The following is a 23,028-nucleotide window of genomic DNA, read 5'->3' as shown; positions in this document are numbered from 1 at the left end:
AGGGGGCAATCCCCAATGCCCCCCACTGCCCCGCACTGTGTGAGGGGCTCTGTATGAGCCCTCAGAAGCCCCAAGAAGCTGGTGAGTTCAGGGGGGGTTGGGTTTTTTTCTTAAAGGGTCAGAGCTGGGGCTGGCAGTGCAGCCACAGAGGCAGGGCTGGGAGAGCGGGAGAGGGTTGGGGGCTCATGGCAGAGCCCCCCCATGCAGAATGAAGCATGGGGCATTGGGGGGCAGCAGAGACTTTTTTTTAAAGCACTGGGAGCTGGGGCAGGCAGGGCAGCCATGGCGGGGCTGGGGGAGTGGGTGGAGGTTTGGGGGTTGGGGGAGCAGACAGGGGATAGGGCCTGGCAGGGGTCCCCCTATGGTCCCTCCTCCTTCCTGTAGCCCCCCCTCCCCCACTCATACTTACCAGCATGGAATCCAGGTCCAGCTCCCTGCTGCAGTTGGCAGGGACCACCGGAATCACAGAAGCTCTCTAAATCTTTTCTGAATCAATTCGGAAAGCTTCAAATCAATTTGGACCTTTTAATTGGCCCCCTGATTCGATTTGGATTCAGAGATTTGGCCACCGAATCAGGCTTAATCTCCTCTGAATCAAATCAGCACCCGAAGCTTCGCACAGCCCTACTAAATATGATCTTTTAAACCCCATCTTTGTCCTTGTCATCCAGTTTATTATTTAACATTAGAAAAATCTATACCTACTTGTCAACAAGACTATGCAATAACCCAGCACACGTAATTATGAGGTTACTTCAATTTCTTACTCCGCTGTAAATGATTATTTGCTACAGCTGTTGGTATTTCATTTATCATCTTTCCGTTCATAGATTTAAAAATGTCACACATCTTATACAATCAGTTCTTCCCAGCAGGATCATAATTAATCCCATTGCCACACCCTCACCCACGGCTTTAAGGGAACTCCTGTTTTAGCTGATTTCTTAAAGGTGACCTGTAAATATTTTATGTTTTTAAAAGACCCAACAGCTGCCACAATATATGATGAATTCCTAAATAACCAAGGCAGGAAGTGTATTCAGCATATTAAATCATCCCGTTTTCCCTTTTCAAGCACAGCATGAATTGCTGGATCCTGCTTTATGTGGTGCCCCATCATGCACTAATCTAATGGTATTATACCTACAGATACAGATAAGAAATATTTTTCAGAAATTAGGAGCCAAGTCCTCAGGTAACGTCAATTAGCCCAGCTCCATTGTCTTCAGTAGTGTGAGGAGGCTCTGAGTCAGATTTTATTTCACCTGCTAGGTACCTAAATATGATTCTGTTCCACCTTAGAAGAGTCCCTGAAAAACCATCAGCTTCTGTAGCCTAGTAGTCCTAAGTCACAAAAATTATCAAGGGGGAGGAGAACTAACTAACTTTTTGCATTAATGGTTTTTCATGGACTCAAGCAGAGTAGAAAAGGATTACACTTTGGTGCCTAATCCACTTAGAGCACACATTTTAAAACTCTACTGGATTTTGGTCATGATTCAAAGCCTACAGGAGAAAACAGGAGTCTTTCCATTGAATTCACTTGTCTTTCTCTCAGGTCCTTAAGGAGCATAAATATTCTTATAAGTATTTTAAGTACATGGAAATGAAGTGAGAGCTGACAATCATACAACAATATAAGAAGGGAAGAGAACTGTGTTGCTTGGTAGTTCAGTCAACAAGTCAAAGACCGGTAGTAGTGTAAGGACTCAGCCAGACATCCAGGGCACAGAGGCAGCTCTGTCTTCTAGTTGCCTTTTTTTATTAAGTTCCCAATGAAGTCCTCATGGATATATTCTCCATTCTCCTATTGTTTCTAAGAAAATAATCTTTTCCCCCCATTTACATGCACAACATGCTAACATAGTTTTTATGGTGACAGATTTTGCACCATACACTCTGAAAGTCTGCATAAAGCCCAGCAGCAAGATATATTAAAGTATGACCTGAAATATCCTGTATAGATTAATGTGTAGACTGTTTTACGATGTCATCTACATATGACAAGAAGCACTGCAGAAATATGCCAGGACCCCACAAACTAAAAAAAAAAGTATGTGGTTAGTGATACACAGTTGCTGCCCTTTAATTCAGCAAAAGTTATAGAGATTCATAGAGTATAAGGGGCTGGAAGGGACCTTGGAAGAACATCAGGTCCAGCCCCCTGCACCAAGCAGGAAAGATAGCTGGGGGTCAGGTGACCCCAGCAAGGTGATCGTCTAGTCTGCTCTTGAAGATCTACAGGGTAGGTGATTGCACCACCTCTGGAAGGAGCTCATTCCACAGGCTGGACACCCTGACTGCAAAGAAATTTTTCCTAATGTTGAGCCTGAATTGGTCTTCTAGGAGTTTGTGTCCATTACCCCTAGTTTTCCCCTTAGGAACAGTTGTTCACCGAGCCCTTGATGTACTCCCCTAGTGCAGCAGTAAGCTGCTACCAGCTCTCCTCTCAGCCGCTGAAGAGTCCCAGGTCACTCAGCCTTTCCCCGTATGACTTGCCTTTTAAGGCTCTGATCATGTAGGTGGCTGTTCTTTGGACTCTCAAGCTTGTCCATGTCATTGTTAAAGTGCGGTGCCCAGAACTGGATGCAGTACTCCAGCTGCGGTCTTGCTAGTGCTGAGTAGAGCAGAAGAATCACCTCCTTAGTTTTGCTGGAGATTTATTGATTGATGCATGCCAGGGTATTATTTGCCCTACTGGCTATAGCATCGCACTGCCGGCTCATATTCATACTGTGGTCTATTATTACCCCCGGGTCCCTTTCATTCGTGGTGCTAGTCAGTTTGGTGTCACCAAGTCTGTAGGTGTGTTGAGGATTGCTTGTCCCAAGGTGGAGCACTTTACATTTCTCAGTGTTGAACTTCATCAGATTCTGATCCGTCCAACTTGCTAGCCTGTCTAGGTCCACCTGTATCTGTAGCCTATCTTCAAGCATGACCATGCTTCCCCATAACTTGGTGTCATCTGCAAACTTGGCCAGTGAACTCTTCACCCTGACATCTGAAACATTAATAAAAACATTAAACTGTACTAAACCGGGATGCTGCTGCCCACTTCTCGCCAGGATGACACAGATCCATTCACTACAACTCTTTGGGTCCTGTCCTGCAGCCAGTTTCTCACCTACCTGACTGTCTCGGAGTTAAGCCCTCAATCCTCCAATTTTCTTGCGAGGACATTGTGGGATATGAGATCAAAGGCCTTTTGGAAGTGAAGGTATACAATGTCAAACTGCTCTCTTGTGTCCAGATAGCGAGTTACCTGGTCATAGAAGGAGATGAGGTTGGTAAGGCAAGACTTGTCTGCAACGAAGCCATGCTGGCTGTCATTCAGAGTCTTACCTTCTGCAAGCTTATTGCAGATAGACTCCTTGATGAACTTTTCCAGGATTTTCCCTAGGATGGAAGTTAGGCTGATTGGCCTATAGTTACCCAGGTCCTCCCTCCTGCCCTTCTTGTGGGTGGGCACAACATTGGCCCTCTTCCAGTCCTCAGGGACTTCTCCAGAGTACTGTGAGTTATTGAAGAGTTTTGCCAGGGGTTTTACAGTGACTTTAGCCAGCTCCTTCAGCACTCTCAATTGAAGATCATCCAGTCCTGCTGACTTGTATATATCTAATTTTTTTAATTGGTCATACACCAATTCTATGGCAATAGTAGGAAAGTGATTATTCCTACCGTGCTCATCCTGCACTCTATGTGGTGCTGTTTTCCCCTTGGTCAGGTGAAAGACAGAGGCAAAAGAGTCATTCAGGAGTACAGCTCTCTCCTGGGTGCCAGTAATGAGCTCTCCTGAGTTGTTGAGCAATGGCCCCATACTCCCATTTGTTTTCCTCCTGTTCCTTATTTACCTAAAGAAGGACTTCTTGTTGTCCTTGATTCCCACTGCTAACCTTAAGTTTGTTTACTGCTTTAGCCTTTCTGATCTGTTCCCTGCCAATGCAGACCATTGTGGAATAGTCCTCCTTGGGGCCCGCCCCAAGCTTCCATTGTTTATAAGCCTCTTTCTTCTTTCATAGAAGGAGATCATAGAATCATAGAAAGTTAGGGTTGGAAGGGTCATCAGGAGGTCATCATATCTAACCCCCTGCTCAAAGCAGAACCATTCCCAACTATATCATCCCAGCCAAGATCATTTTCATAAATGATACCTTTCATATTGAAGCAGCAGTAGCTCATGGTTCTGTGACTACACACCTCATACCACTCACAGAAACATGAGAAGATGGTGAAAAAACTGGCCAGCACCACACCACTCTCATGGGAAAGCCCCCCTGTGGTGCTTAGGTATTTAGACAGAACAGAGGAGCAGCCCATATGGGGCTTATTGTAGTTCTAGCAATTTTGCAGACCAAAAGCACTAAATATGTCTTTGCACATAGAAAACAGGCTGAGCTGCATAATTTGGTGGCTACTTGAATAATGTTGCGTATGATATCATTTTACTTACATCTTCTCTACAGTGTTTCATGTGTGTTTCTAGATCAGTGGTTCTATCATTTTTTAGACTCCAGGCACCCTTCCATAACTTTTGTGACCTCAGTGCATCCCAGTTCAAAATGAAATTATTACAGTGGTTACCCCCTCACACAGTGGTCAGGCAGTGAGGTTGAGAGAAGGAGTAGCAAGGCAGGGATGACCACGTGCTCACCTCCTTGCATAGGGGCCCGGCAGTGGTGCATGGGCGCAGCCAGGCAGGGACAAGTCTGAGCCTGCAATTATCTCTTCTCGTGTCATTTATCTCTTCAAACCTCACAGCATCCTTTAAAGGATCTCGCAGAACCTCAGGGGACCATGACATCCCAGTTAGGAATACTGTTCTAGGTCTTGTCTCTTGTCTGTACTAATATGTGCTTTTTCATGTGTACATGTAAGATGATACACTTGTAACAGGTGCTCAAGATCTTTTTACCCATTTTTGTGGCTATGGGATAGCTCTTTTGTGCCTTTTCTTAAAGAAGACCATCTTAGGGCCATTGTGCTTAAGAGCATATCTACACCGCAGGAGCAGGCCACTCTGGCTAGACCATTCTTGAGGACACTGTGCCCACCTGCTCTAGTTAACATGCTGCACACCAAGAAAAACTCTGATGAAGGCTCTTCCGAGTTGCCCTGACAGTTGTTCTCAAGTACACTGTAAATCAGTGGTGTAACTAAGGCAGGGCAAGTGGGGACAAGCACCTATGCTGACCGATTGCATAACCACCAGAAGTTATCACTGTCCGTATGCCATGGACACCTAACTGCATTCCTATATTACTGCTGGAGATGAAGCTCTTGAGAGAGGCTGTAGAGGAAAGTTTCTGGGTTTGGGGCATGTAAGTGAGAGCAGCTGGCTGGGACATGCTCAGGATCACCCTATTTGGCATGCATCACTGCTGTGTAAACATGCCTATAGCTATCAGTTATCCAGGTCATATGCCTGCATCGTTTAAAAACATTATTGAAATGCACAAAAGAGATACAAAAGAATAATGGACCAATCATCCTAATACATCTGGAATTCAGTTCAAAACATCTGATTTCATTGCATACCCTCTAGAAGGCAGCCTTGGTCATGTGCAGTGGCACCAACACCCTAAAGCTTTGTATAATAGTCTGCAGGTATGTTTGTAAAAAGGCCCTACATATTTTTAAAACTTTACTACATACCCATCTGTGCATTTTTGAGACTTTTCTATATTAAAAATCTCTCCTTCCCCCTGCCCCTTCTAAATGGTTTTAGATCTAATTTTTTACAAAATACAAACATTTAAATCAATCTTCCCAAGTGCTCTAATGATTGACTTGTTTTAGCCCCTTCTTCTCCCTCCCCCTTTTGGAATATTACTTGTCTAAATGAAAATTGCTGCTCTGAACAGCCAACACACTGTGAGCAGCCATTCAGGAAAAAAAATTCTTTTTACAAAATGGGAGAACATGAGATTTTTTTAAAGGTAAATATGCAGAGCCCTAGCCTTGAGCATAAAACCTTAATTGTTTAGTCTGCTGTTAAATGAAATGGGTTCCCATGGCAACCCTGTATCACATGTTACCTGCTACTGAGTTGGTAATGCAGGGAGAGCATTTCCTGAAAGTAAAAATGTATTATTAATACAGATATGAAAATCATTTTCTCTGTGTTTATATTGTTGATAAGGGAGATATATTTGTTTCTTTTCCCTTCAGTACAGTTCTGAACTGTATGTTTTCTTCTCAAGTAATAAATACTGGATGTAACCCATGCAGCTTTTCAATTCACAAGCCTACAAAAAGAAAACAGTATCATAAAATGTTGAAAATTATAGTTATTACATGGCTTTGTAAAGTCAAAAGACGGTATAGGTTTGTGGCAGGGCATTGTTGGTGCCTGCCACTTTAAGGACTCAGCCAAGCAGCCAGCAGGTGCTTGATTGCAGTAGCCATTTTAGTTCCCTGGCCACCTATATAAACAGAGCAGTTTGCCCCTGGCAGATCAGGCAGTAACATTGCCCGGCTGCAAGGCTGCTTGGAACACCTGGAGGTAAGGAAGGATCTGTAGGGGATGGCTTGGAGACTCCTGGTCCTGGGCATGACCTAAAACTGCACCCTGTCGGGAGTGGGTGACCTGGCTCTCAGTGGCACAGGAGCCCCCAGGAAATGCCAGGCCAGTTACTTACCTCCCGTAAGGGGGAACCACTCAGGGAGCTATGTAGCCTAGAATGAAGGCAGAGTAGGCTGCCTGATTGGAGGGATCCAGGTGGGATTCAAACTGGAGAATTCTGGGGCCCAGAGTGGAGCCAATGAGATTAACATCAGTGGATGCCATTTGCGAGGCTTGGGCTGCGGTGTAGGGGAGGAACAGAGGGCAAGAAATGGGCAGCACCCCGCGTCCTAGCATCAGGGCAAGAAATGGGCAGCATCTCACCTAATTAATGATTTAATTAGTTAACAATGAGGTGTGGCAGGCGAGGTGGGCGGGTAGCCCATAATAGGTGGGCGGGGCATTGATAGATTGGCTCCGAAGAAGGTCCCCTGTTACAAGGATCTTGCACATAGTGGCTATGTAGGTACGTAGTTGGCGTGTGATGATGCAGTCTGGGACATGAGTTGGTAATGCAGCCCCTGCACATGGTAACCTCATCAGTACAGAGCTGGTAGGTTTATGAGACACTTTCAGACACTGGTTTTCGCATATGATGTATAATTTCTGGGATGGGGAATATTTAAGGATGTTAAACAGTTTTTTTGAGTCTATGGTATATGTCGTGGGAGTAGGAAAGTTCAATTCATACACTTAGTCTTCCTTCCAGCGGGTGGTCTCAGCCAACTGTCTTCATATTGGCAATGGTCCATGGTGTGCTCAACAAATGTCTTAAATACCATGAAGTACCTCATCAGTTTTGAGTAGTGGTGGGTTACTCTGCAGGCTCACAAGCTCTCATTGCCCAGGTCCCATGCTCCAAGTGCCCCAGTGATCAGAACCTACACCATTGTATCATACCCCATACATTTATTTTAACCAGAATATTTAATTGAATTAAAATGCCATAGATAAAGGAGATTAACTACCTCTCATAATGGGAAATAACTTGAATACTACAGGCTTCAAAGAGAACTGTAGAGCTTGGGTAACTGAGCATCCTCAAAAGCTAATTATGGCCTTTCACCTGTTTCCCTGCTATGTTTAACCTGTCAGAGTAATGGTTCTTAGATAAATATATATTTGAGCAACAGAACACAGATACAATGGTCTGTGCTTTTCTAAGAGAGAATGGCATGCTTCAGGTGTCACTGGAGGTTAAATGAGTGTAGGCAGCCAAGAAAGGCCATAACTACCCTACCCAAGAGGAAAGTCTAATTGTTGCTGTGCAAAAACCTGATATGAAGGATATATAATCAAGGAAAACAGTAAGAAAACTCTGTTTATTAGACTATTAGTATCATAAGTATGAAGTCATTACCAACCGGTGGAACAACCCAACTGTGCTGAAAATACTAAAGCCAGTTTATGTTGGTTTACTATATGCCACCGAAGTGTAGTTATGTAAATTGCTTTTACTGTAATAATATACATCTTCATTAAGTTTTATGTTTAATTAATAACTGCAATTACATTATTTTACATAAACCATGCAGTTGTAGAGAATGTATATACTCAGGTCTAAGGCCAAGCAATTTTATTCCAAAATGGAAATTGGATCATTAGCACATTAAAATAAGGCAATGAGTTCCATTAGATGTACCATAAGGCAGGTGTTATGGGGTTGCTACCTTTTTTTTTTAAAGCCAACAGGTTTTGTGGGGGTAGAGGGTTTGGGAGATTTTGTTTGTTTGTTTCTTCTTGGACAAACAGAAGAGAAATAGTGAAGAAGGATACAGGTACTGTCTGATTCCAGTGAGTAAGAATTTAAATTTGAGATATCATGTACATTACAGCCATTCCTATTTTGAATGGATTTGATTTAATTTAATTTAATATCCTGGGTGCTGAATACTTTTTAGCAGTCTTGTCAAAGAAACTGGTTGAAACGTCCATAAACATCACATCACTTTTAGCAGAAAGAGATATGGAAGATGACTGTAAGCTAACCAATTTCATAGAATCATAGAATTGATGAGTCAGAAGGGACCTAGACAGATCATCTAATCCAACCCCCTGCCATGGGCAGGAAGGAGCACTGGGAGTGGCAGGGGTCATAAGACCCCAGCAAGGTGCCTATCCAGTCTCCTCTTGAAGATTTCCAGGGAAGGTGAGAGCACCACCTCTCTGGGAAGCTTATTCCAGGCTCTGGTCACCCTTACAGTGAAGTAGTTCTTCCTAATATCTAACCTAAACCTCTCCTCCCTCATCTTGTGGCCATTGTTCCTGGTGACTCCAAGCGGGGCCCTGGTGAACAGACCTTCCCGAGTCTCTGCTGGTGGCCCCTGATAAGATTATAGGCAGCCACAACATCCCCCCTCAGTCTCCTCTTGCGGAGACTGAAGAGATTCAGGTCCCTCAGCCCCTCCTCATAGGGCTGGCCATGGAGGCCCCCAACCATATGAGTGGCCTCCTCTGGACCTTCTCCAGGTTCTCCACGTCCTTCTTGAAGTGCGGCGCCCAGAACTGGACGCAGTACTCCAGCTGCGGCCTGACCAGCGCCGCAGAGGGGGAGCAAGACCTCTCTGGACCTGTTAGTGATGCCCCTGTTGATGCATGACAGGGTGCAGTTGGCTCTGCCTATTGCTTCCTCGCATTGGTGACTCATATTCATCCTGGAGTCAATCATAACTCCAAGATCCCTCTCTGCCTCTGTGCTGCTGAGAGGGTCAGCCCCTAACCTATAACCATAATGCTGGTTCCCTCTCCCCAGGTGCAGCACCCTGCACTTGTCCTTGTTGAACCGCATCCTGTTCAGATCCGCCCACTTCTCTAACTTATCCAGGTCTGCCTGGATGCGGTCCCTGCCTGCCGGTGTATTCACTTTACCCACAGCTTGGTGTCTTCAGCGAACTTGAACAGGGTGCTCTCCACACCCTCGTCCAGGTCGCTAATGAAGATATTGAACAGAATATTTTCATAATATCTCCTTTCCCCAGGGCTTACAAAGTCGTGCTTGTTAAAATCACCCTAGAATGAAAATATTACTGTTTTAATATTTTAGTTAGCAGGAATTCAGAGCTTAATTGTGAGTCATGAATCTTGAGAAGGGAAAATACAAATGTCAAATCCACCATTTTTTTCTGTTGATAGTAGTATGGAAAATAAAAATTTAATCTACACTAGTGTTAATCCACATTAACTCTGTATATATCAGCATAGATATATGTGGCTGACAGAACAAGATTTGGCCTTTTAGGTAGGGTTGCCTTGTGTAAATACATCTTGCTTATTTTGTTGTATGTTCAAATAAGTTTATGAATAAAATGTCCAACTTCGTGGTTGCATATTTAAGAACTAAAAAAATACTACGTAGGAAACATTTGATGCTGGTACCAATGCACAGTGCTATCTCAAACAAGTTACCTGTAGAGCAGTGTGATTTTTAGTGTAATTTTACTGCAGTGAGTAAATGATCTGATTAGATAAGAGGCTCCACTTTTAATGTAGTACAGCTGTTTTATTTCAGTCATTTACTAATATGAGGATATAATGTCTTCTCCTCCCCCTTCATTAGCTTCAGAAATCCCTGTTTAAAGTTCAACCAAGTAAAATACCTTCATTTTCAAAGCACTTGATAAACATTAATGGACTCCTCTGAAGAAAGTGGTTGTACCTTGTTACCAGATTTGCCCACTACTTTGGGGTGTGATCATTTATTAGGGCTAGCCTTGGTAATTCTGTCAATGTGCTGCTTGTGTTATTTGTGTTTCTATACGGAGCTGTATCTCTCCCTTCTGCAAGCCCTCACCCCCAATGGAGCTATCTTGCAGGATTCAGTTCAGTGGGGCTGGGTTCCTCCAGTCCCCAAATCAGTCATACACACAGACACACACAGATTAACGTGACGCGCCTGACCTGGCCAGGTTGATCAGCATGGACAGGCTGACACCCTCATATGCCAAGAATCAGTTCATCAGAGCAACAATAACCACAGTCAGACACAAGCACACAGTTAAACAGAATACCTCTGAATCTGGCTGGGTGTCCAGATGACACCCTCATGGGCCAGCGTTCAGTTCATTAGGGCATGTCTGAGCCAAACTGGGTCAATCAGCCTGTACAAGCTGATCCCCTTATGTGTTTCAAACTCAGCACATCCCAATCTTTTAGCCTCTTGATGAGCAGACCCCACAGTATTTCTGGGCTTCACAGGGATCTTTAGCTTAGGTAAAAGGAGCATTACTGCAGAGCAAGTGGGGGAAAGAGAAGTAAAGAAGGAGAAATATACCCAGTTACCACCAGTTTGACTATAAAAGTTATTTATTGCTAAGTAGATAAAATATATATTGACACTAGTAGTAATAGACATGCAAAGGAAAAACAAACACAAACAGTCACAGTATACCCTGGTTTCACTAAGTATTTGGGGAAACTTAGCTCAAGTGTAACTAATACAGTTCAAGTTCAGAAATCTATGCTTAGAGAGAGAGAGAGAGAAAAGAGAGAGCGAGCTGGGATCTCACCAGTCCAAGGCACTCCGGTTGCACGGCTGACAGGTCAAAGTTCTCAGCACGATCCTTGAAGGGAGATGATCTTCTTCCTGCAGCCTCTCCAGAAGCAAGCGGGTGGTGTCAGCACACACTGCTGCTTCTTTTACAGATTTTTATACCCCCAGTTCAGTTTCTTTCAAGCATTCTCAATAGTGTAAATCAAATTGTCTTTTCTATTGACAAGGGGTTATCTGGGTGGAACATCTCAGGAACTTGATTGATACTCAGGAAACACCTACTTGGGAGCCAGCTTGACATTATATACTTGATGGGATCTCTCTTGGTGTCTTCAGAAACAATAGATTGCCGCATCAGTTTTGGATTTTTACTTGCTGTGAACAAGCCTCAGCTTAGCATGACTTTTCCAGATCTTGCTATAGTCTTTTAACAGACTTAAGGCAATTATTGGAGTGTTCATAACCTGTTGTGGAGAGGACTTCCACCAGTCATCTCGGGAAAAGTATGACAACACTTGTGGCCAGGGCTCCAACGGGCTGGACGCTGTGATGAACCCTGTACCATTGTTCAAATGTTGTCCATACCCCCTCTGACTCGGTCTATTGCCTCAGCATTCCCTAACCCGGCAACCGAGTTTTAGCCAATTAAGTTTACATAGGCCTCCCATAGTGGGACTGGGGAATGTACAGCCCGAGATGCCTAATAAATTTACTTTTGCTTAGAGGTGAGTGGGGGGCGGGGGGGGACGGGGACGAAAAGTCTTTTGTAAATCCAGATTAGAACTGGTCAGAAAAATGCTGAGCTGGGTGTGAGGGTTGATTAGCATTTGGAGCACAGCTTCCCCATCATGCAGTGTTCCCCTGCTTCGCTGATCCCAGAATTCACTGCAGTCTCTGCTTTAGGCTTTCTGTTCTCCATCTCTCATGTAAATGAATGGTCATCTGGTCCCATCTCAGATGCAAATGAGACCTAGGGCAGTTGTTTCACTTTTGTCACCCTTATCTGGGGGGTTTTAGGTGCGTCTTGCACTGCATCTTAATCAGCTTCTGTTTAGGTTGGGGGGCGCGATTCTTTGTGAGTCAGACAGTCTGTGTCCTGTGTCACGGTTCCCCAAAAACATGGAGCTGACAGGTAACAACCTCAAGATCTGCCAGTGATCAAATGTGAGATGCAACTTGGGTCAAAGTTCCTAAAGAAGTGGAACAGAGAGAAACATGATGTAGGAAACTCAAAATGTTGAGGGATTCATTTCTTTGATATGTTGTGTAACGTGAGCTAGTTACCTGGATTGAAAGGCTATTGATAGTTTGGTGACCAGACAAAAGATGGCTACACTCAGACCTTTCATTGTTTACACCCCAAAGCCCAAGATAGTCACCATAACTCCCTTTCTAAGCTGTGTACACAGATAAACCTTGGAATAAAGGTTACTAGATTCCAAGGAGAACAGATACGTTAGGATATCTCTGTGCAGTTAGTTAACATAATGCATTATCCAGACTTTGCTTTCCTGCCTTTGACCAGTGACCACTGGCAAATAATTGTTAGTGTCTTATGTAACAAATTAAGAAACATTAAGTATGGAATGGAAATGTTCCAGCTCCTGTCATACTATTGTGTAATACTTAGCTTTCAGTAGAATTTATTGTTTATGGCCTGCTCCACTACAAGTAAATTATCAATTCAGTGGCCCACAACACAATTGCATTTGAATTACTGATCATCCCAAACACAACCTTAAAATTGATCTCATGATCTGGATCAGAAATGAAATAGGAGGGTAATGGCTGCGCCCATATTTTACATCCAGATATTTCTGTTGATTGTAAAAGTTTGCAGTTGAGCTCTGGTTCAAAACTTTCTCCAAGTAGGAATCAGCAAGATTGAGATTAGGCCTGTGCTAAAAATTCACTTGAGTTGGAACCTTGAGCTGGTCCCAAATCTCTTTCTGGTTTAGATTTGTGCTGTTGGTTCAGGCCCACCTTGGTTGTGCTTGATTTTAGAATGTATCTCCAGGTATCTCCCTCTTTTGTTTCTTCAGATGCGATGAGTATGTCACACAGTTGGATGAGATGCAAAGGCAGCTGGCAGCTGCTGAGGATGAGAAGAAGACCCTAAATTCTCTGTTGCGGATGGCTATCCAGCAAAAACTTGCCCTAACCCAGAGACTGGAGGATTTAGAGTTCGATCATGAGCAGTCCCGACGCAGCAAAGGCAAGCTTGGAAAGAGCAAGATCGGCAGCCCTAAAGTAAGTGAGGAGGCATCAGCCACCGTGCCAACCATAGACACTTTCCTCCTGCATAGTCAGGGCCCACAGCAACCAAACTTACTGGTCAGCAGTGGCACTCAGAGGAAAAGGTATGCATGCAGTGATCTTTATGATACAGTGCAGTGGCCAGACTTTAGTTAAAAGTCGTTCACTGAATTGTAAACATTATTATTATTATTATTAATATTATAATTTGTGTTTTGTTTGGGGAAAAGGTGATGGGGAAGATGCAACTAGTGGCTGGTCAGAATTCAAAGCTTGGCTAAGTGTTTTTTGGTTCCACCTACCCATAATGTTATCTCCTCCTTTTTAATATAGTTTCAGACTATAATCTGTCAGTGTCCCAGTACATTCTTATGTCTTTTATTAGTGTGATTGTATTTTTTTAAATGAGTTAAGGTTTTGCACACAGTAAAACAGCCTTCTGAAATAAAGACCCTGTGTTCTGTGAGCTTTTCAATGCACTTTTAAAACAAAAATTGTAGCTTTTTGATAAGCCATGGTGCTTGTCTCTCTCTCATAAGTGGGGAAAAGGATACGGATGTGTTCACTCAGACAGATTTCTCTGCATTATATAATAGTGACTTGGTCAAAGGGGATGGCTACCATTCATAACGCTTCATTGTTCAACCAGTGAATTCTCATCTTGTCTTGTGACTGTCTTGCTAATGCTGTGTAGTTATGGAGATGTTGATGCTTCTGATGTTGAAAAGGACTCTTTGTTCAAGAAGTCCTGGATGTTCATTCCCTTTTTCTGGTACTTCTTGGTCACAATGCAAAAGATTTAGGGAAAACCGTCAGGGATCCTAATGAATGCTAAACATAAAAAGGTGGGAAAGAGGGTGGAAATAACTAAATCTTGTCTCCTCCTGTAAGGCTAGGAACAGATGTTGTATTTGTTGCTGGACAAGTTGTGCCTATGTTTGTTCCAGATCTGGGATTGGCGTGTACACACACTTCCCTTCTAACTGGGGATTACGGGGTGGCTGAATGCACTACTGTTTTTCTGCCATTGATTCAATGATGCAATCCTGTGATAATGGTTCAGACACACTTGGCAATGTCCTAGGATAAATTGTTATTACATCTTGTCCCATGAACATTTTCAAGATTTATCTCAGGACAGTAGACATGGATATTTGAATGACTGCACTTTGTCCTTGGATAAAATGGCTTTTCCTAGGACAAATGTAACATCTGTTTGTAAACTAAGGTGAACAAAAATTTCCAACATAGGATTTGCATCCTGTTGTGGAAATAACAGGGGGTGGCAACACAAGTTGGTGTTTTACCTGTTATACAAATTAACATAATGATATCATTCATAAGACATTTAAAGGTAATTAAAGTAAAACTCTTTTGTTTCCATATGTATTTTTCTTGGATCTCCTGCAAGACTATTCTCACCTTCCCTTTGTGATCAGAGTCATCCCAGGACTTCAGGGACCTACCTACAGCATTTATTAAGAGTCCCCCCTCATCCCGCCTCCACAGAATCATTTCTTCTGAGGGGCCCCCCTTCCATGAGTGAATTCATCCATGGGCACCGTCTCAGCAAGGAAAAAAGGTTAACCGTGGCCATACCAGGTAAACATTTTTTCCTTGGGTGCATGTGGTGCAGAGTGATTAGCAGAATAGGGGACTTTCCCAACACTGCACATGCAATAGAATATAGGCATATTCTTGCAACTTTAAAAGCAAAAAGTCCACATCTGTGCCACCTGCTGTAGCTGCTGGCTGGATGTCAGCTCCTACAATAACTGGTCCCAGATACAATGGGACAAGTTTATACATGGGGTAAGTGGGCACAACTGTCACTGGCATCCGTGAGAGTTGCACACACTTATTCCACGGTTTAATATGATCCAGTGACTCTTTGCTAGCCAGTGAGGAAATGACAAACTGAATGAGAGAGATGAGTCAGGAATACAAAGGCCATTGATAGAGTGGCTGGCAATACACACAAGCCAGAAATAGTATTTGGGTTGTGCTTACATTTGGGTACCTGTTGGAGTTATTAAAGATAATATAATATTACACTCATAAAATATTTATTTAATGTAAACTGAGTCATGAGGCCCATATTGCTAGGAAGCTTTCATTTTTACCAAATGAAACACCGACAAAACACTGTCTCTATTTGTACAACAAATAAAAGGGGAAATGCAAGCTGCGGTGAGGTTTCTAAGGTCATGCCATCTTTTTTTCTTATCATGGACAAACTAATGATTGCTTTTCTTCTTTAGAAATGAGCAAGAAGGATGGTTTGTGGTTGAGCAGCACTTTTGCTTTTGACTGTTTGCCTTACTGTTTATTTTCAAGCTTTCTGGGCAGAAGCAGAACCAACAGAAAACTTAAGAATTGAAACCAGAGAAGTGATATCTTCTAAAATAAATAAGATGTTCTTTATAAGACTATTATACAATATTCCACAACGTATCTGTCTTAGTGACAGCAATATTACAACAGGTTTAAAGTCATACAGTGCAAATAATATTGGTTCAGATGACAAATGCAGAAACCCCTGCAGCCAAAAATAGAATGGCAGAGATCTGGAGTGAAAGTTAAGAAACTCTTTTAAATTTGCAAACCAAAGTATATCTGCATGTCAGGGAGTCCTTTCAAATAACTCCTTTGCATTGATATAGCATCACTCCAAGATTCACTTAAAATAAATAATCATTCCTTATTTAACTGAGTATTTTAATGAGAGGCTCTGGCAGCTGATGTCTCAATTTATTTTTTTTATATTTTAATTTGGAGGGAGATCTATGCACGTGCGTTATTTTACTACTCACTAGACGCATCTACACATGTGCCTGACTACACAGTAACTGCCGCTGAGGCACAGTCCCAGCACTGCATGGTTTGTTTCTGACCCTACTGCACAGTAGTAATGAGTAGCTCATTGCTACTGCACAGTAGCAGCAGCATCACAGTTCATGCCCACTGACACTTTGTCACCATAGTGACAGGCTATGTTGCCATAGCTCATTACTGTCTCATGTAAATATGCCATCTAGACAGGAACGTCATAACTAAACTAATGGTGCCTGCTTTTTCTTCCTTCTATGAAAATGGGGCTCGCTATCTCTCATAGTGACTTTTGTATATACTAAAGGAAACTGATTTTACATATTTTTTTTATACCTGATTTGAAATCATGAGAACTTTAGACAAGTAAGGCGCTGGGCCCAACCATGGCAAAAAAGAAGTATTGAAGGAGTTGCTTTTCTCTGCTAGAGCAGAGTTTGCAAGATTCAAAGTCAGTAAGCCCAGAAGGGAGCAGTCTTATCACCTAGTCTGACCTCCTGCATGGCAGAGGCCAAAGAACCGGGAAGCTTGGAAGTGCTGTTATAATAATAATGCAGAGGTGTAGTTAGGTTGAAGTCACACAGAAGGCATGGCAGGATGCCACCTGCAGTCACAGGGTGCACTGCAAGTGCATCAATGACTGCATACACACATTCAGGTAATCTAGAAGAAAGATAATCTAGAGAAATTTACCCAGAGCCACGTGTACAGACTTTCAAGTACTGAGGCTCTGACGTGTGAAGAGCTTGCAGTGCTAACACTATTTAGCTTGTGGGGGTGGGGGACAGGTCATCATGTTTTGCAGGCTTTCTAAGTTTGCGTTCCAACAGGTGACAGCAGTGCGTTGGGCAGCTCTGACTGGCTGACCCAGACCACCCATGGTCAGCCTGTGGTTCCCTCCGACCAGGGTGGGAATTGTGAAGGGGGCATGTTCTGTTCTCTACTAGAGCAGCAAAGTCCTGCAAGGGACACATTGTCTCTCTGGTAGGAAGGGAGGAAACACTGGAAGAATATGGCCTCAGATGGACATTCAGTTTCTCCTGGGAGAGTTGTTTGCTCTCCCAAGAGAAACCACAAATGTACAGATGTTCAGGGTTTTCCTCCCAGAGTAAAAATAGCTGTTCCCAGGAGTAAAATAACTTGGAAACAACCAGGGTTAAATTACTCCCAGGAGTTTCTCCTGGGAAGCCGAATGTCTATACAGGAAGTGATCAAACCTTGGTCCAAAAAGGGTTAGTACCCTTGAATGAAGGAGCAAGGCTGACACCTATAGATATGCATGGACAAGGCTGCACATACCCGAGGATGAAAGTACAGCTCACAGTAAGAGGGTCATTCAGGAATGGCCAGTAGGGGTAGCTGATGACTTGTTGTACCCTATGATTTTAGGCCAAGATTGGCCAGAGATGCATCAATTGTTAGCAAAGGGACAGGAGCGAATGGCCCCTAGGGAAGGGCTGGTAGGCCAGGAAAATGCAGAAGGATCAGATATGGAGGATGCTAATCTATGGCATATGAGTGCGTTCGCTGGCAGGGCACAATTCTGGGAAGCTCAACGGGAGGAACCTGTGTTCTGAGCTGTCTGGGAGTCAGAGTTTATCAAAAAAGGAGGGAAATGAAGGAACAATCCCTTCCCAATACGTGACAACTCTGAGAGAATGACTTATGAATCAGTTGGCGAGTGATCAGCTGAGGAAGGCCCAAATAAACCAGAAACAGCAGTATGATCGAGGAGCCAAAGAAAGAGAGTTTCAGGTTGGGCAGAGAGTATTGGTCCTGTTACCCAATTCAACTAGTAAATTTCTGAATTGTTGGCAAGGGCCATTTCAGATCATACGCCAGATTGGTCCGGTAGACTATGAAGTATCATGGCCGGGGCATCGGCAGGACAGGCAGATATTTCACGTTAACCTGTTGAAGTTGTGGCAGGAACCTGAGGGCCTGTTGGCTACTCCTATCCCAGAGAAAGAGGAGTTTGGAAGAGAGTTAGGAGATGTGGGGACAGACAGGTTCAACTTGGGGGCAATAGTTACAGGATGTAGTTTGACAGAGGCAACTAAGACAGCTGAACGAGGTACTAGAGAAATTTGCTTATGTGTTCAGTGAAATTCCAGGAAGAACAAGGGATGCAGTGCATGGAATTAAAACACCAGAAGGGACTATTGTGGGGGAAAGATGGAGACAGATACCACACCACCATTATCAGGCAGTAAAGGACGAGATAGGGAAGATGCTCCAACAAGGAGTAATTAAGACCTCCAGAAGTCCATGGAGAAGCCCCATAGTGACCATCCCCAAAAAAGATGGGGCACTCCACTTGTGTATAGATTATCATAAACTTAATGCCATCACCCAGTTCGATGCATTTCCCATGCCACGGGTTGGGGAGTTGCTAGAAAGAATAGGGCAGCTGGAATTTATCTCCACCTTTGATCTAGCCAAGAGATATTGGCAGATTTCAGTAAAGCCAGAAGATCAGGCTAAAACAGCATTCAGAACGCCATGGGAACTTTGAGTTCTGTAGAGTGCCCTTCAGCCTAAATGGTGCAGCTGCAACATTTCAAAGGCTGTTGGACTGGTTACTAGCCCCTCATCATGAATATATGGCTGCATATATTGATGATATAGTTGTATATACCAAGACCTGGGGGCAGCACCTAACATCTGTCCAGGCAGTTTTGCAGAAGTTGAAACGATTGGGATTGAGGGTTAACCCTAGGAAATGTGCATTAGGACAGCGTGAGACAGATTATTAGGGTTTCCGCATGGGGCAAGGACAGATCAAACCATTAGTGGATAAGGTTGAGGTAATTAAAAGTTACCAGGTCCCTCAAACCAAGAAACAGATGAGAGCATTTCTAGGTTTAGCAGGTTACTATCAAAGATTTATTCCTAATATTGCAGAATTAGCAGTCCCACTCACTAACATGATCAAGGATAAGGGGAATGGCCCTATACATTGGATGGAGATACAACAATGAGCCTTTGAGGTGGTTAAGCAGGCCTTATGTTATACTACACGCACTGAATTTTGCACTGCCCTTCATTCTTCAGGTAGATGCATCAGGACAAGCGTTAGGGGCCGTGCTTTCCCAAAGGATTGAGGGAGCAGAAAGACTGATAGCCTACGCCAGTAGGAGATTAAATGACCATGAAAGAAGGTACGCCGCAGTAGAAAGGGAGTGTTTAGCAGTAAAGTGGGGTGTGGAATATTTTCAGTACTACCTGTTGGGGCAGGAATTCATAGTTATAACAGTTCACGCACCACTAAAATGGCTAAAATCCACCAAGACAGACAGTGCCCATATAACATGGCTTTGCATCCATTTCAGTTTATGGTCGAATATCGACCAGGTAAAGAAAATGTGGTGGCTGATTTTTCTCTCTGGTTGCCACTCAAAGGAGTCCCTCGAAACGCAGCGAATGCCAGGAGAGCAGGTGACAGTCCAGGAAGAAAGTTCCCCTTATGAACAAAGAAGAGTGCCTGGCAGCATCTTAAGCCGGTGGGGGATATATGAAAGGGCGAGAAAAAGCAAACAGAAGCCCCGAGGTGCCGCACATGCTGAGCAAGGGAGGGCAAGAGAAGAAAAACAGCTGGCAGCAACAGATAGGGAAAGTGAAAACCACCAGCACTTATAGTATGGAGGGCCAGCAGGGCTGCAGCTAGAGGCCGGAAGGGAAGAGAAACGATCACACTTCTGGAGCAGCATCTTGCTCTGGATTGGAGGAGGGAGACTGCTCAGAAGTATGTCCGGCCCTGGAGGGGGCAGAGGGGTCAATTCCCTGCAAGCCACAGAGGGAGGAGCAGCTGAGTGTCCCAGCAGGCAAGGGTTGCAAAACTGGCCAGAGAAACTGACCCTGAGAATGGAGGCAGGCAGAGGCCTGCACACACACAGCTTTTGATACTCTCCGGAGCAGAGTGACAGCTGAGGATCCGAGGTAGAGGACACACATGGCTTTTGATAATCTCTGGAGCAGAGTGACAGCTTAGGATCCGGGGAAGAGGACAGAAGAACTGCTGTCTCAGGTTAGAGCCTTGCTGTGCATGGGAGAGATCCTATTGCAACTGTGAATGTTCACAAGTAAGCCGGGCAGGCCTGTGCAGGGCGGTGATTGGATTAATTGATTTCTTTCTGCCCTAGCAGTCAGGGTTTGGGGGGTTTTGTTCCTTTTTTTTTTTTTTTTTTTTGGATATTTGAGCACAGGTCAAGGCCAGCTCTGGAAGAGTGCACCTAACTGAAGCCTGGTGGCATAGGGCAGAACAATAGACTCACAGGCAGTACTAAGACCTGGCTGCAGAGGACTCTGAGTACCATCTGGAAAGGTTAGGGTGAGTTAAAGGGGAGTTTTGGAGCCCTACAGAAGAAAACAGGGATTAAGACCAGGTAGGACCACCTTGGTCATTGCCTCCTAGGAATATAATTTCCTCAAAGTTGTGGCAGGTGAGAAGCACAAGATCAACTTCCTGGCTGACCAGGTGATCCAAAGCCAAGGCCCACCCTGTCACTGCCTGTAGCAAAACAAATTCAAGGTAGCGGTAGCAAGCTCTGCAACACCTACAGCCATCACATGAGCACTTCATCCTTACCAAGGCAAGTTCCCTCTTCCCTCATTGTACTTTAAAGTTAAGTACAGCTATAAAGGCTGTATATCAGCTTGTGGTTTAAAGATGACTCAGGGTCCATTTTAGAAAGTGCATTGTGAATGAGAGTAGGGAATTATTTAACATTGTTCTGCTAGCAGCAGGTTTAGCAGCAAATCAAATATTTGCTCTTGGTAAAATTCCTTACTGCGGGTAACAGATCAAATATATAGTAAACAGGGGGACCATACATTCTGGTTTGGCTGGGACATTCCTGGATTTTGGAGGCCAGTTCTGGCTAGCCAGTGAAAATTAAAATGAGCATTCTAGCCGTGGGGCAGGGAGGCAGTGTGTCACAAGCAGTGAAATAGGAAGACCTCACAGACAGGAATGTTCCCCTAAAATAGGTTAGCTTGATTAGTAGAATGGCCAATAAAGGGGAGATGATTGTTAATACCCATGAAGTGAAGAAAAATGAGTCTCTTAGCTGCCTAAATAGTAATACCAGAGCTCTGCCACACTGCCTTTACCTGCAGCAGTGCCACTAATTTGAAAGGTGGGAGGATGGGAGAAAAATGTCCCAGGTTTCACATTGGCCCAGATTTCACATTTTCCTATATGGTCACTCTAATGGAAAAAATCAAGCACAAAGTAGGATTTCTGCTGTCTTGCTCATTATCTTGCATTACAAAAAAAGAGAGTAAGGAAACAGTCTTCTGTTCTACTGTTTTGAGTCTGTTTCTGTGTGAATGTCATAAGTGCCTGTGTCAAGAACAGGGTCTTGCCCTATGCATTGTCCATAGCCAAGCACCATATGTATTGCTCAACAAATAGCTTGTAGCACCTACCTCATAATCATGGGGATTATAACACAATAGTAGGCAAACTCAAATAACACTATAACACGCACCGATTCTAGCAACCATTTCATCCACATGAGCAGGCACACATGAATTTGCAGTAGGATTTGAGAATGATGAAAGGGCCCAGAGTATATTTAAAGCACTCACAAACATAAATACCACAAAGAAGAGAAAACTATATTTTCTCAGCAAATCTTATCTTGAACAATTTCTACATACCCCCTCTAACTTAATCCTAAAAGCAGTACTCTTCATTTTTGTGGCAGTGCTGGCTGCTACTGGCCATCTAGCATAGGGCAAGTTGTGGTTGCTATCTGCTCTAGAAGATCTTTAGGGAAAATCATAACATAAATTTGGCCAGGAAAGAGTTCTTTATATCATAGCCCATTCAAACATTGCTTGACTGTGCCATTAAATCAACAGTCCCAGATACCCCTAACTTCAGACTTTTGCAATATGTCTTTTGCAATATGTCTTTTGTTGTACTAATAGTTTCTTATCACAATGCCTAGGAACCACCCATTGTTCCATTTCCAGAGCATTGCTTCCTCAGGGCACTGATATGCATTTAGCTTCCTGTGGTTTTGCTGCCACTGAGTCAAGAGCTCCATTCATAAACCGTATGTAGGGATGAGATGTCATTCATTTCCTCGCTTTGCTTACTTATCAATAAACATTGTTATGCTGATAAAAAATATTCCTCCAGGAGCCTGAGCCAACCAGGATGGGCACCAACAACTGCAGTTCTTTGTCTGTATAGTGGATTTTTTCATAATACATGAGGAAATGAGCGCATAAAGGAAGCAAACAACACTTATGTTTTATTCCTTCCACAGGGGTCTCAGCAGTGAACTTGATGCTGAATTTGATAGTCCCACAGTATGTAATCTTCTGTCACCAATGACCTTTTATTTTCAGTTATTAATTCTTTCTTCTCTAATTTTTATGCACATCAAGCCTGAGGATGAAGTAGCGAGATTGTCATTTTACTACCCTGTACCTGAAATAGGCCAGGATTCTGCTGTCCATCCTTGAATTTTCTCTATGAAGGGAATAGGAGAAAGTTTTGTTTCAGTGTCTTTATCCCCTTCTTACTCCCATCCATTATCTGAACAATGATGTTTCTTCTTGAAATGTTCACTTAACTTGATATATTTTATTCAATCCTTCCATGCCTGGTGTGATTAGAGAAAAGAACTACAGAGATTGGCTTATATCTGCAGTGTATTCTCCATAAAATGTTGGATATATTCTCCAAGAACAGATGCTTCACTGTTTTGTCCTGTTCCTCCTGCCAGCAAGGGGTCACTCAGTTTTTACTGTTACAGACAGATCTATGCCTTTCTTTCGCATGCCAGTTAAACCAACTCTTGTAGGTTTCACCAGGTGCATCTACACAAGATGCTACATCACTGTAGCTCATTGATACGGTGATGTAACATCAGCA

At 43.5% G+C, this 23,028-nt stretch overlaps 1 protein-coding gene across 4 annotated transcripts in view; it reads left to right on the top strand.

The window, feature by feature from the left end:
- The window catches only part of BICD1 (BICD cargo adaptor 1), a 263,812-nt gene that overhangs the window by 214,856 nt on the left and 25,928 nt on the right, over positions 1-23,028 (top strand). For 2 of the 4 annotated variants that reach the window (XM_090043334.1, XM_090043332.1), the window contains exon 7: positions 13,094-13,301. In XM_090043334.1, coding sequence (XP_089899460.1) covers positions 13,094-13,301 — 208 coding nt within the window. Of the gene's footprint in view, positions 1-13,093; positions 13,412-14,718; positions 14,910-23,028 lie in introns of those variants that run through there. The other 2 variants (XM_090043335.1, XM_090043333.1) reach the window with 2 other exon arrangements.

This window comes from Crocodylus siamensis, chromosome 4, assembly GCF_052110815.1.
Source record: "Crocodylus siamensis isolate JL-2025a chromosome 4, ASM5211081v1, whole genome shotgun sequence".
NCBI lineage: Eukaryota > Metazoa > Chordata > Crocodylia > Crocodylidae > Crocodylus > Crocodylus siamensis.
Note: the sequence above shows the minus strand (reverse complement) of the source record. Positions and strands in the feature narration are given on the sequence as shown.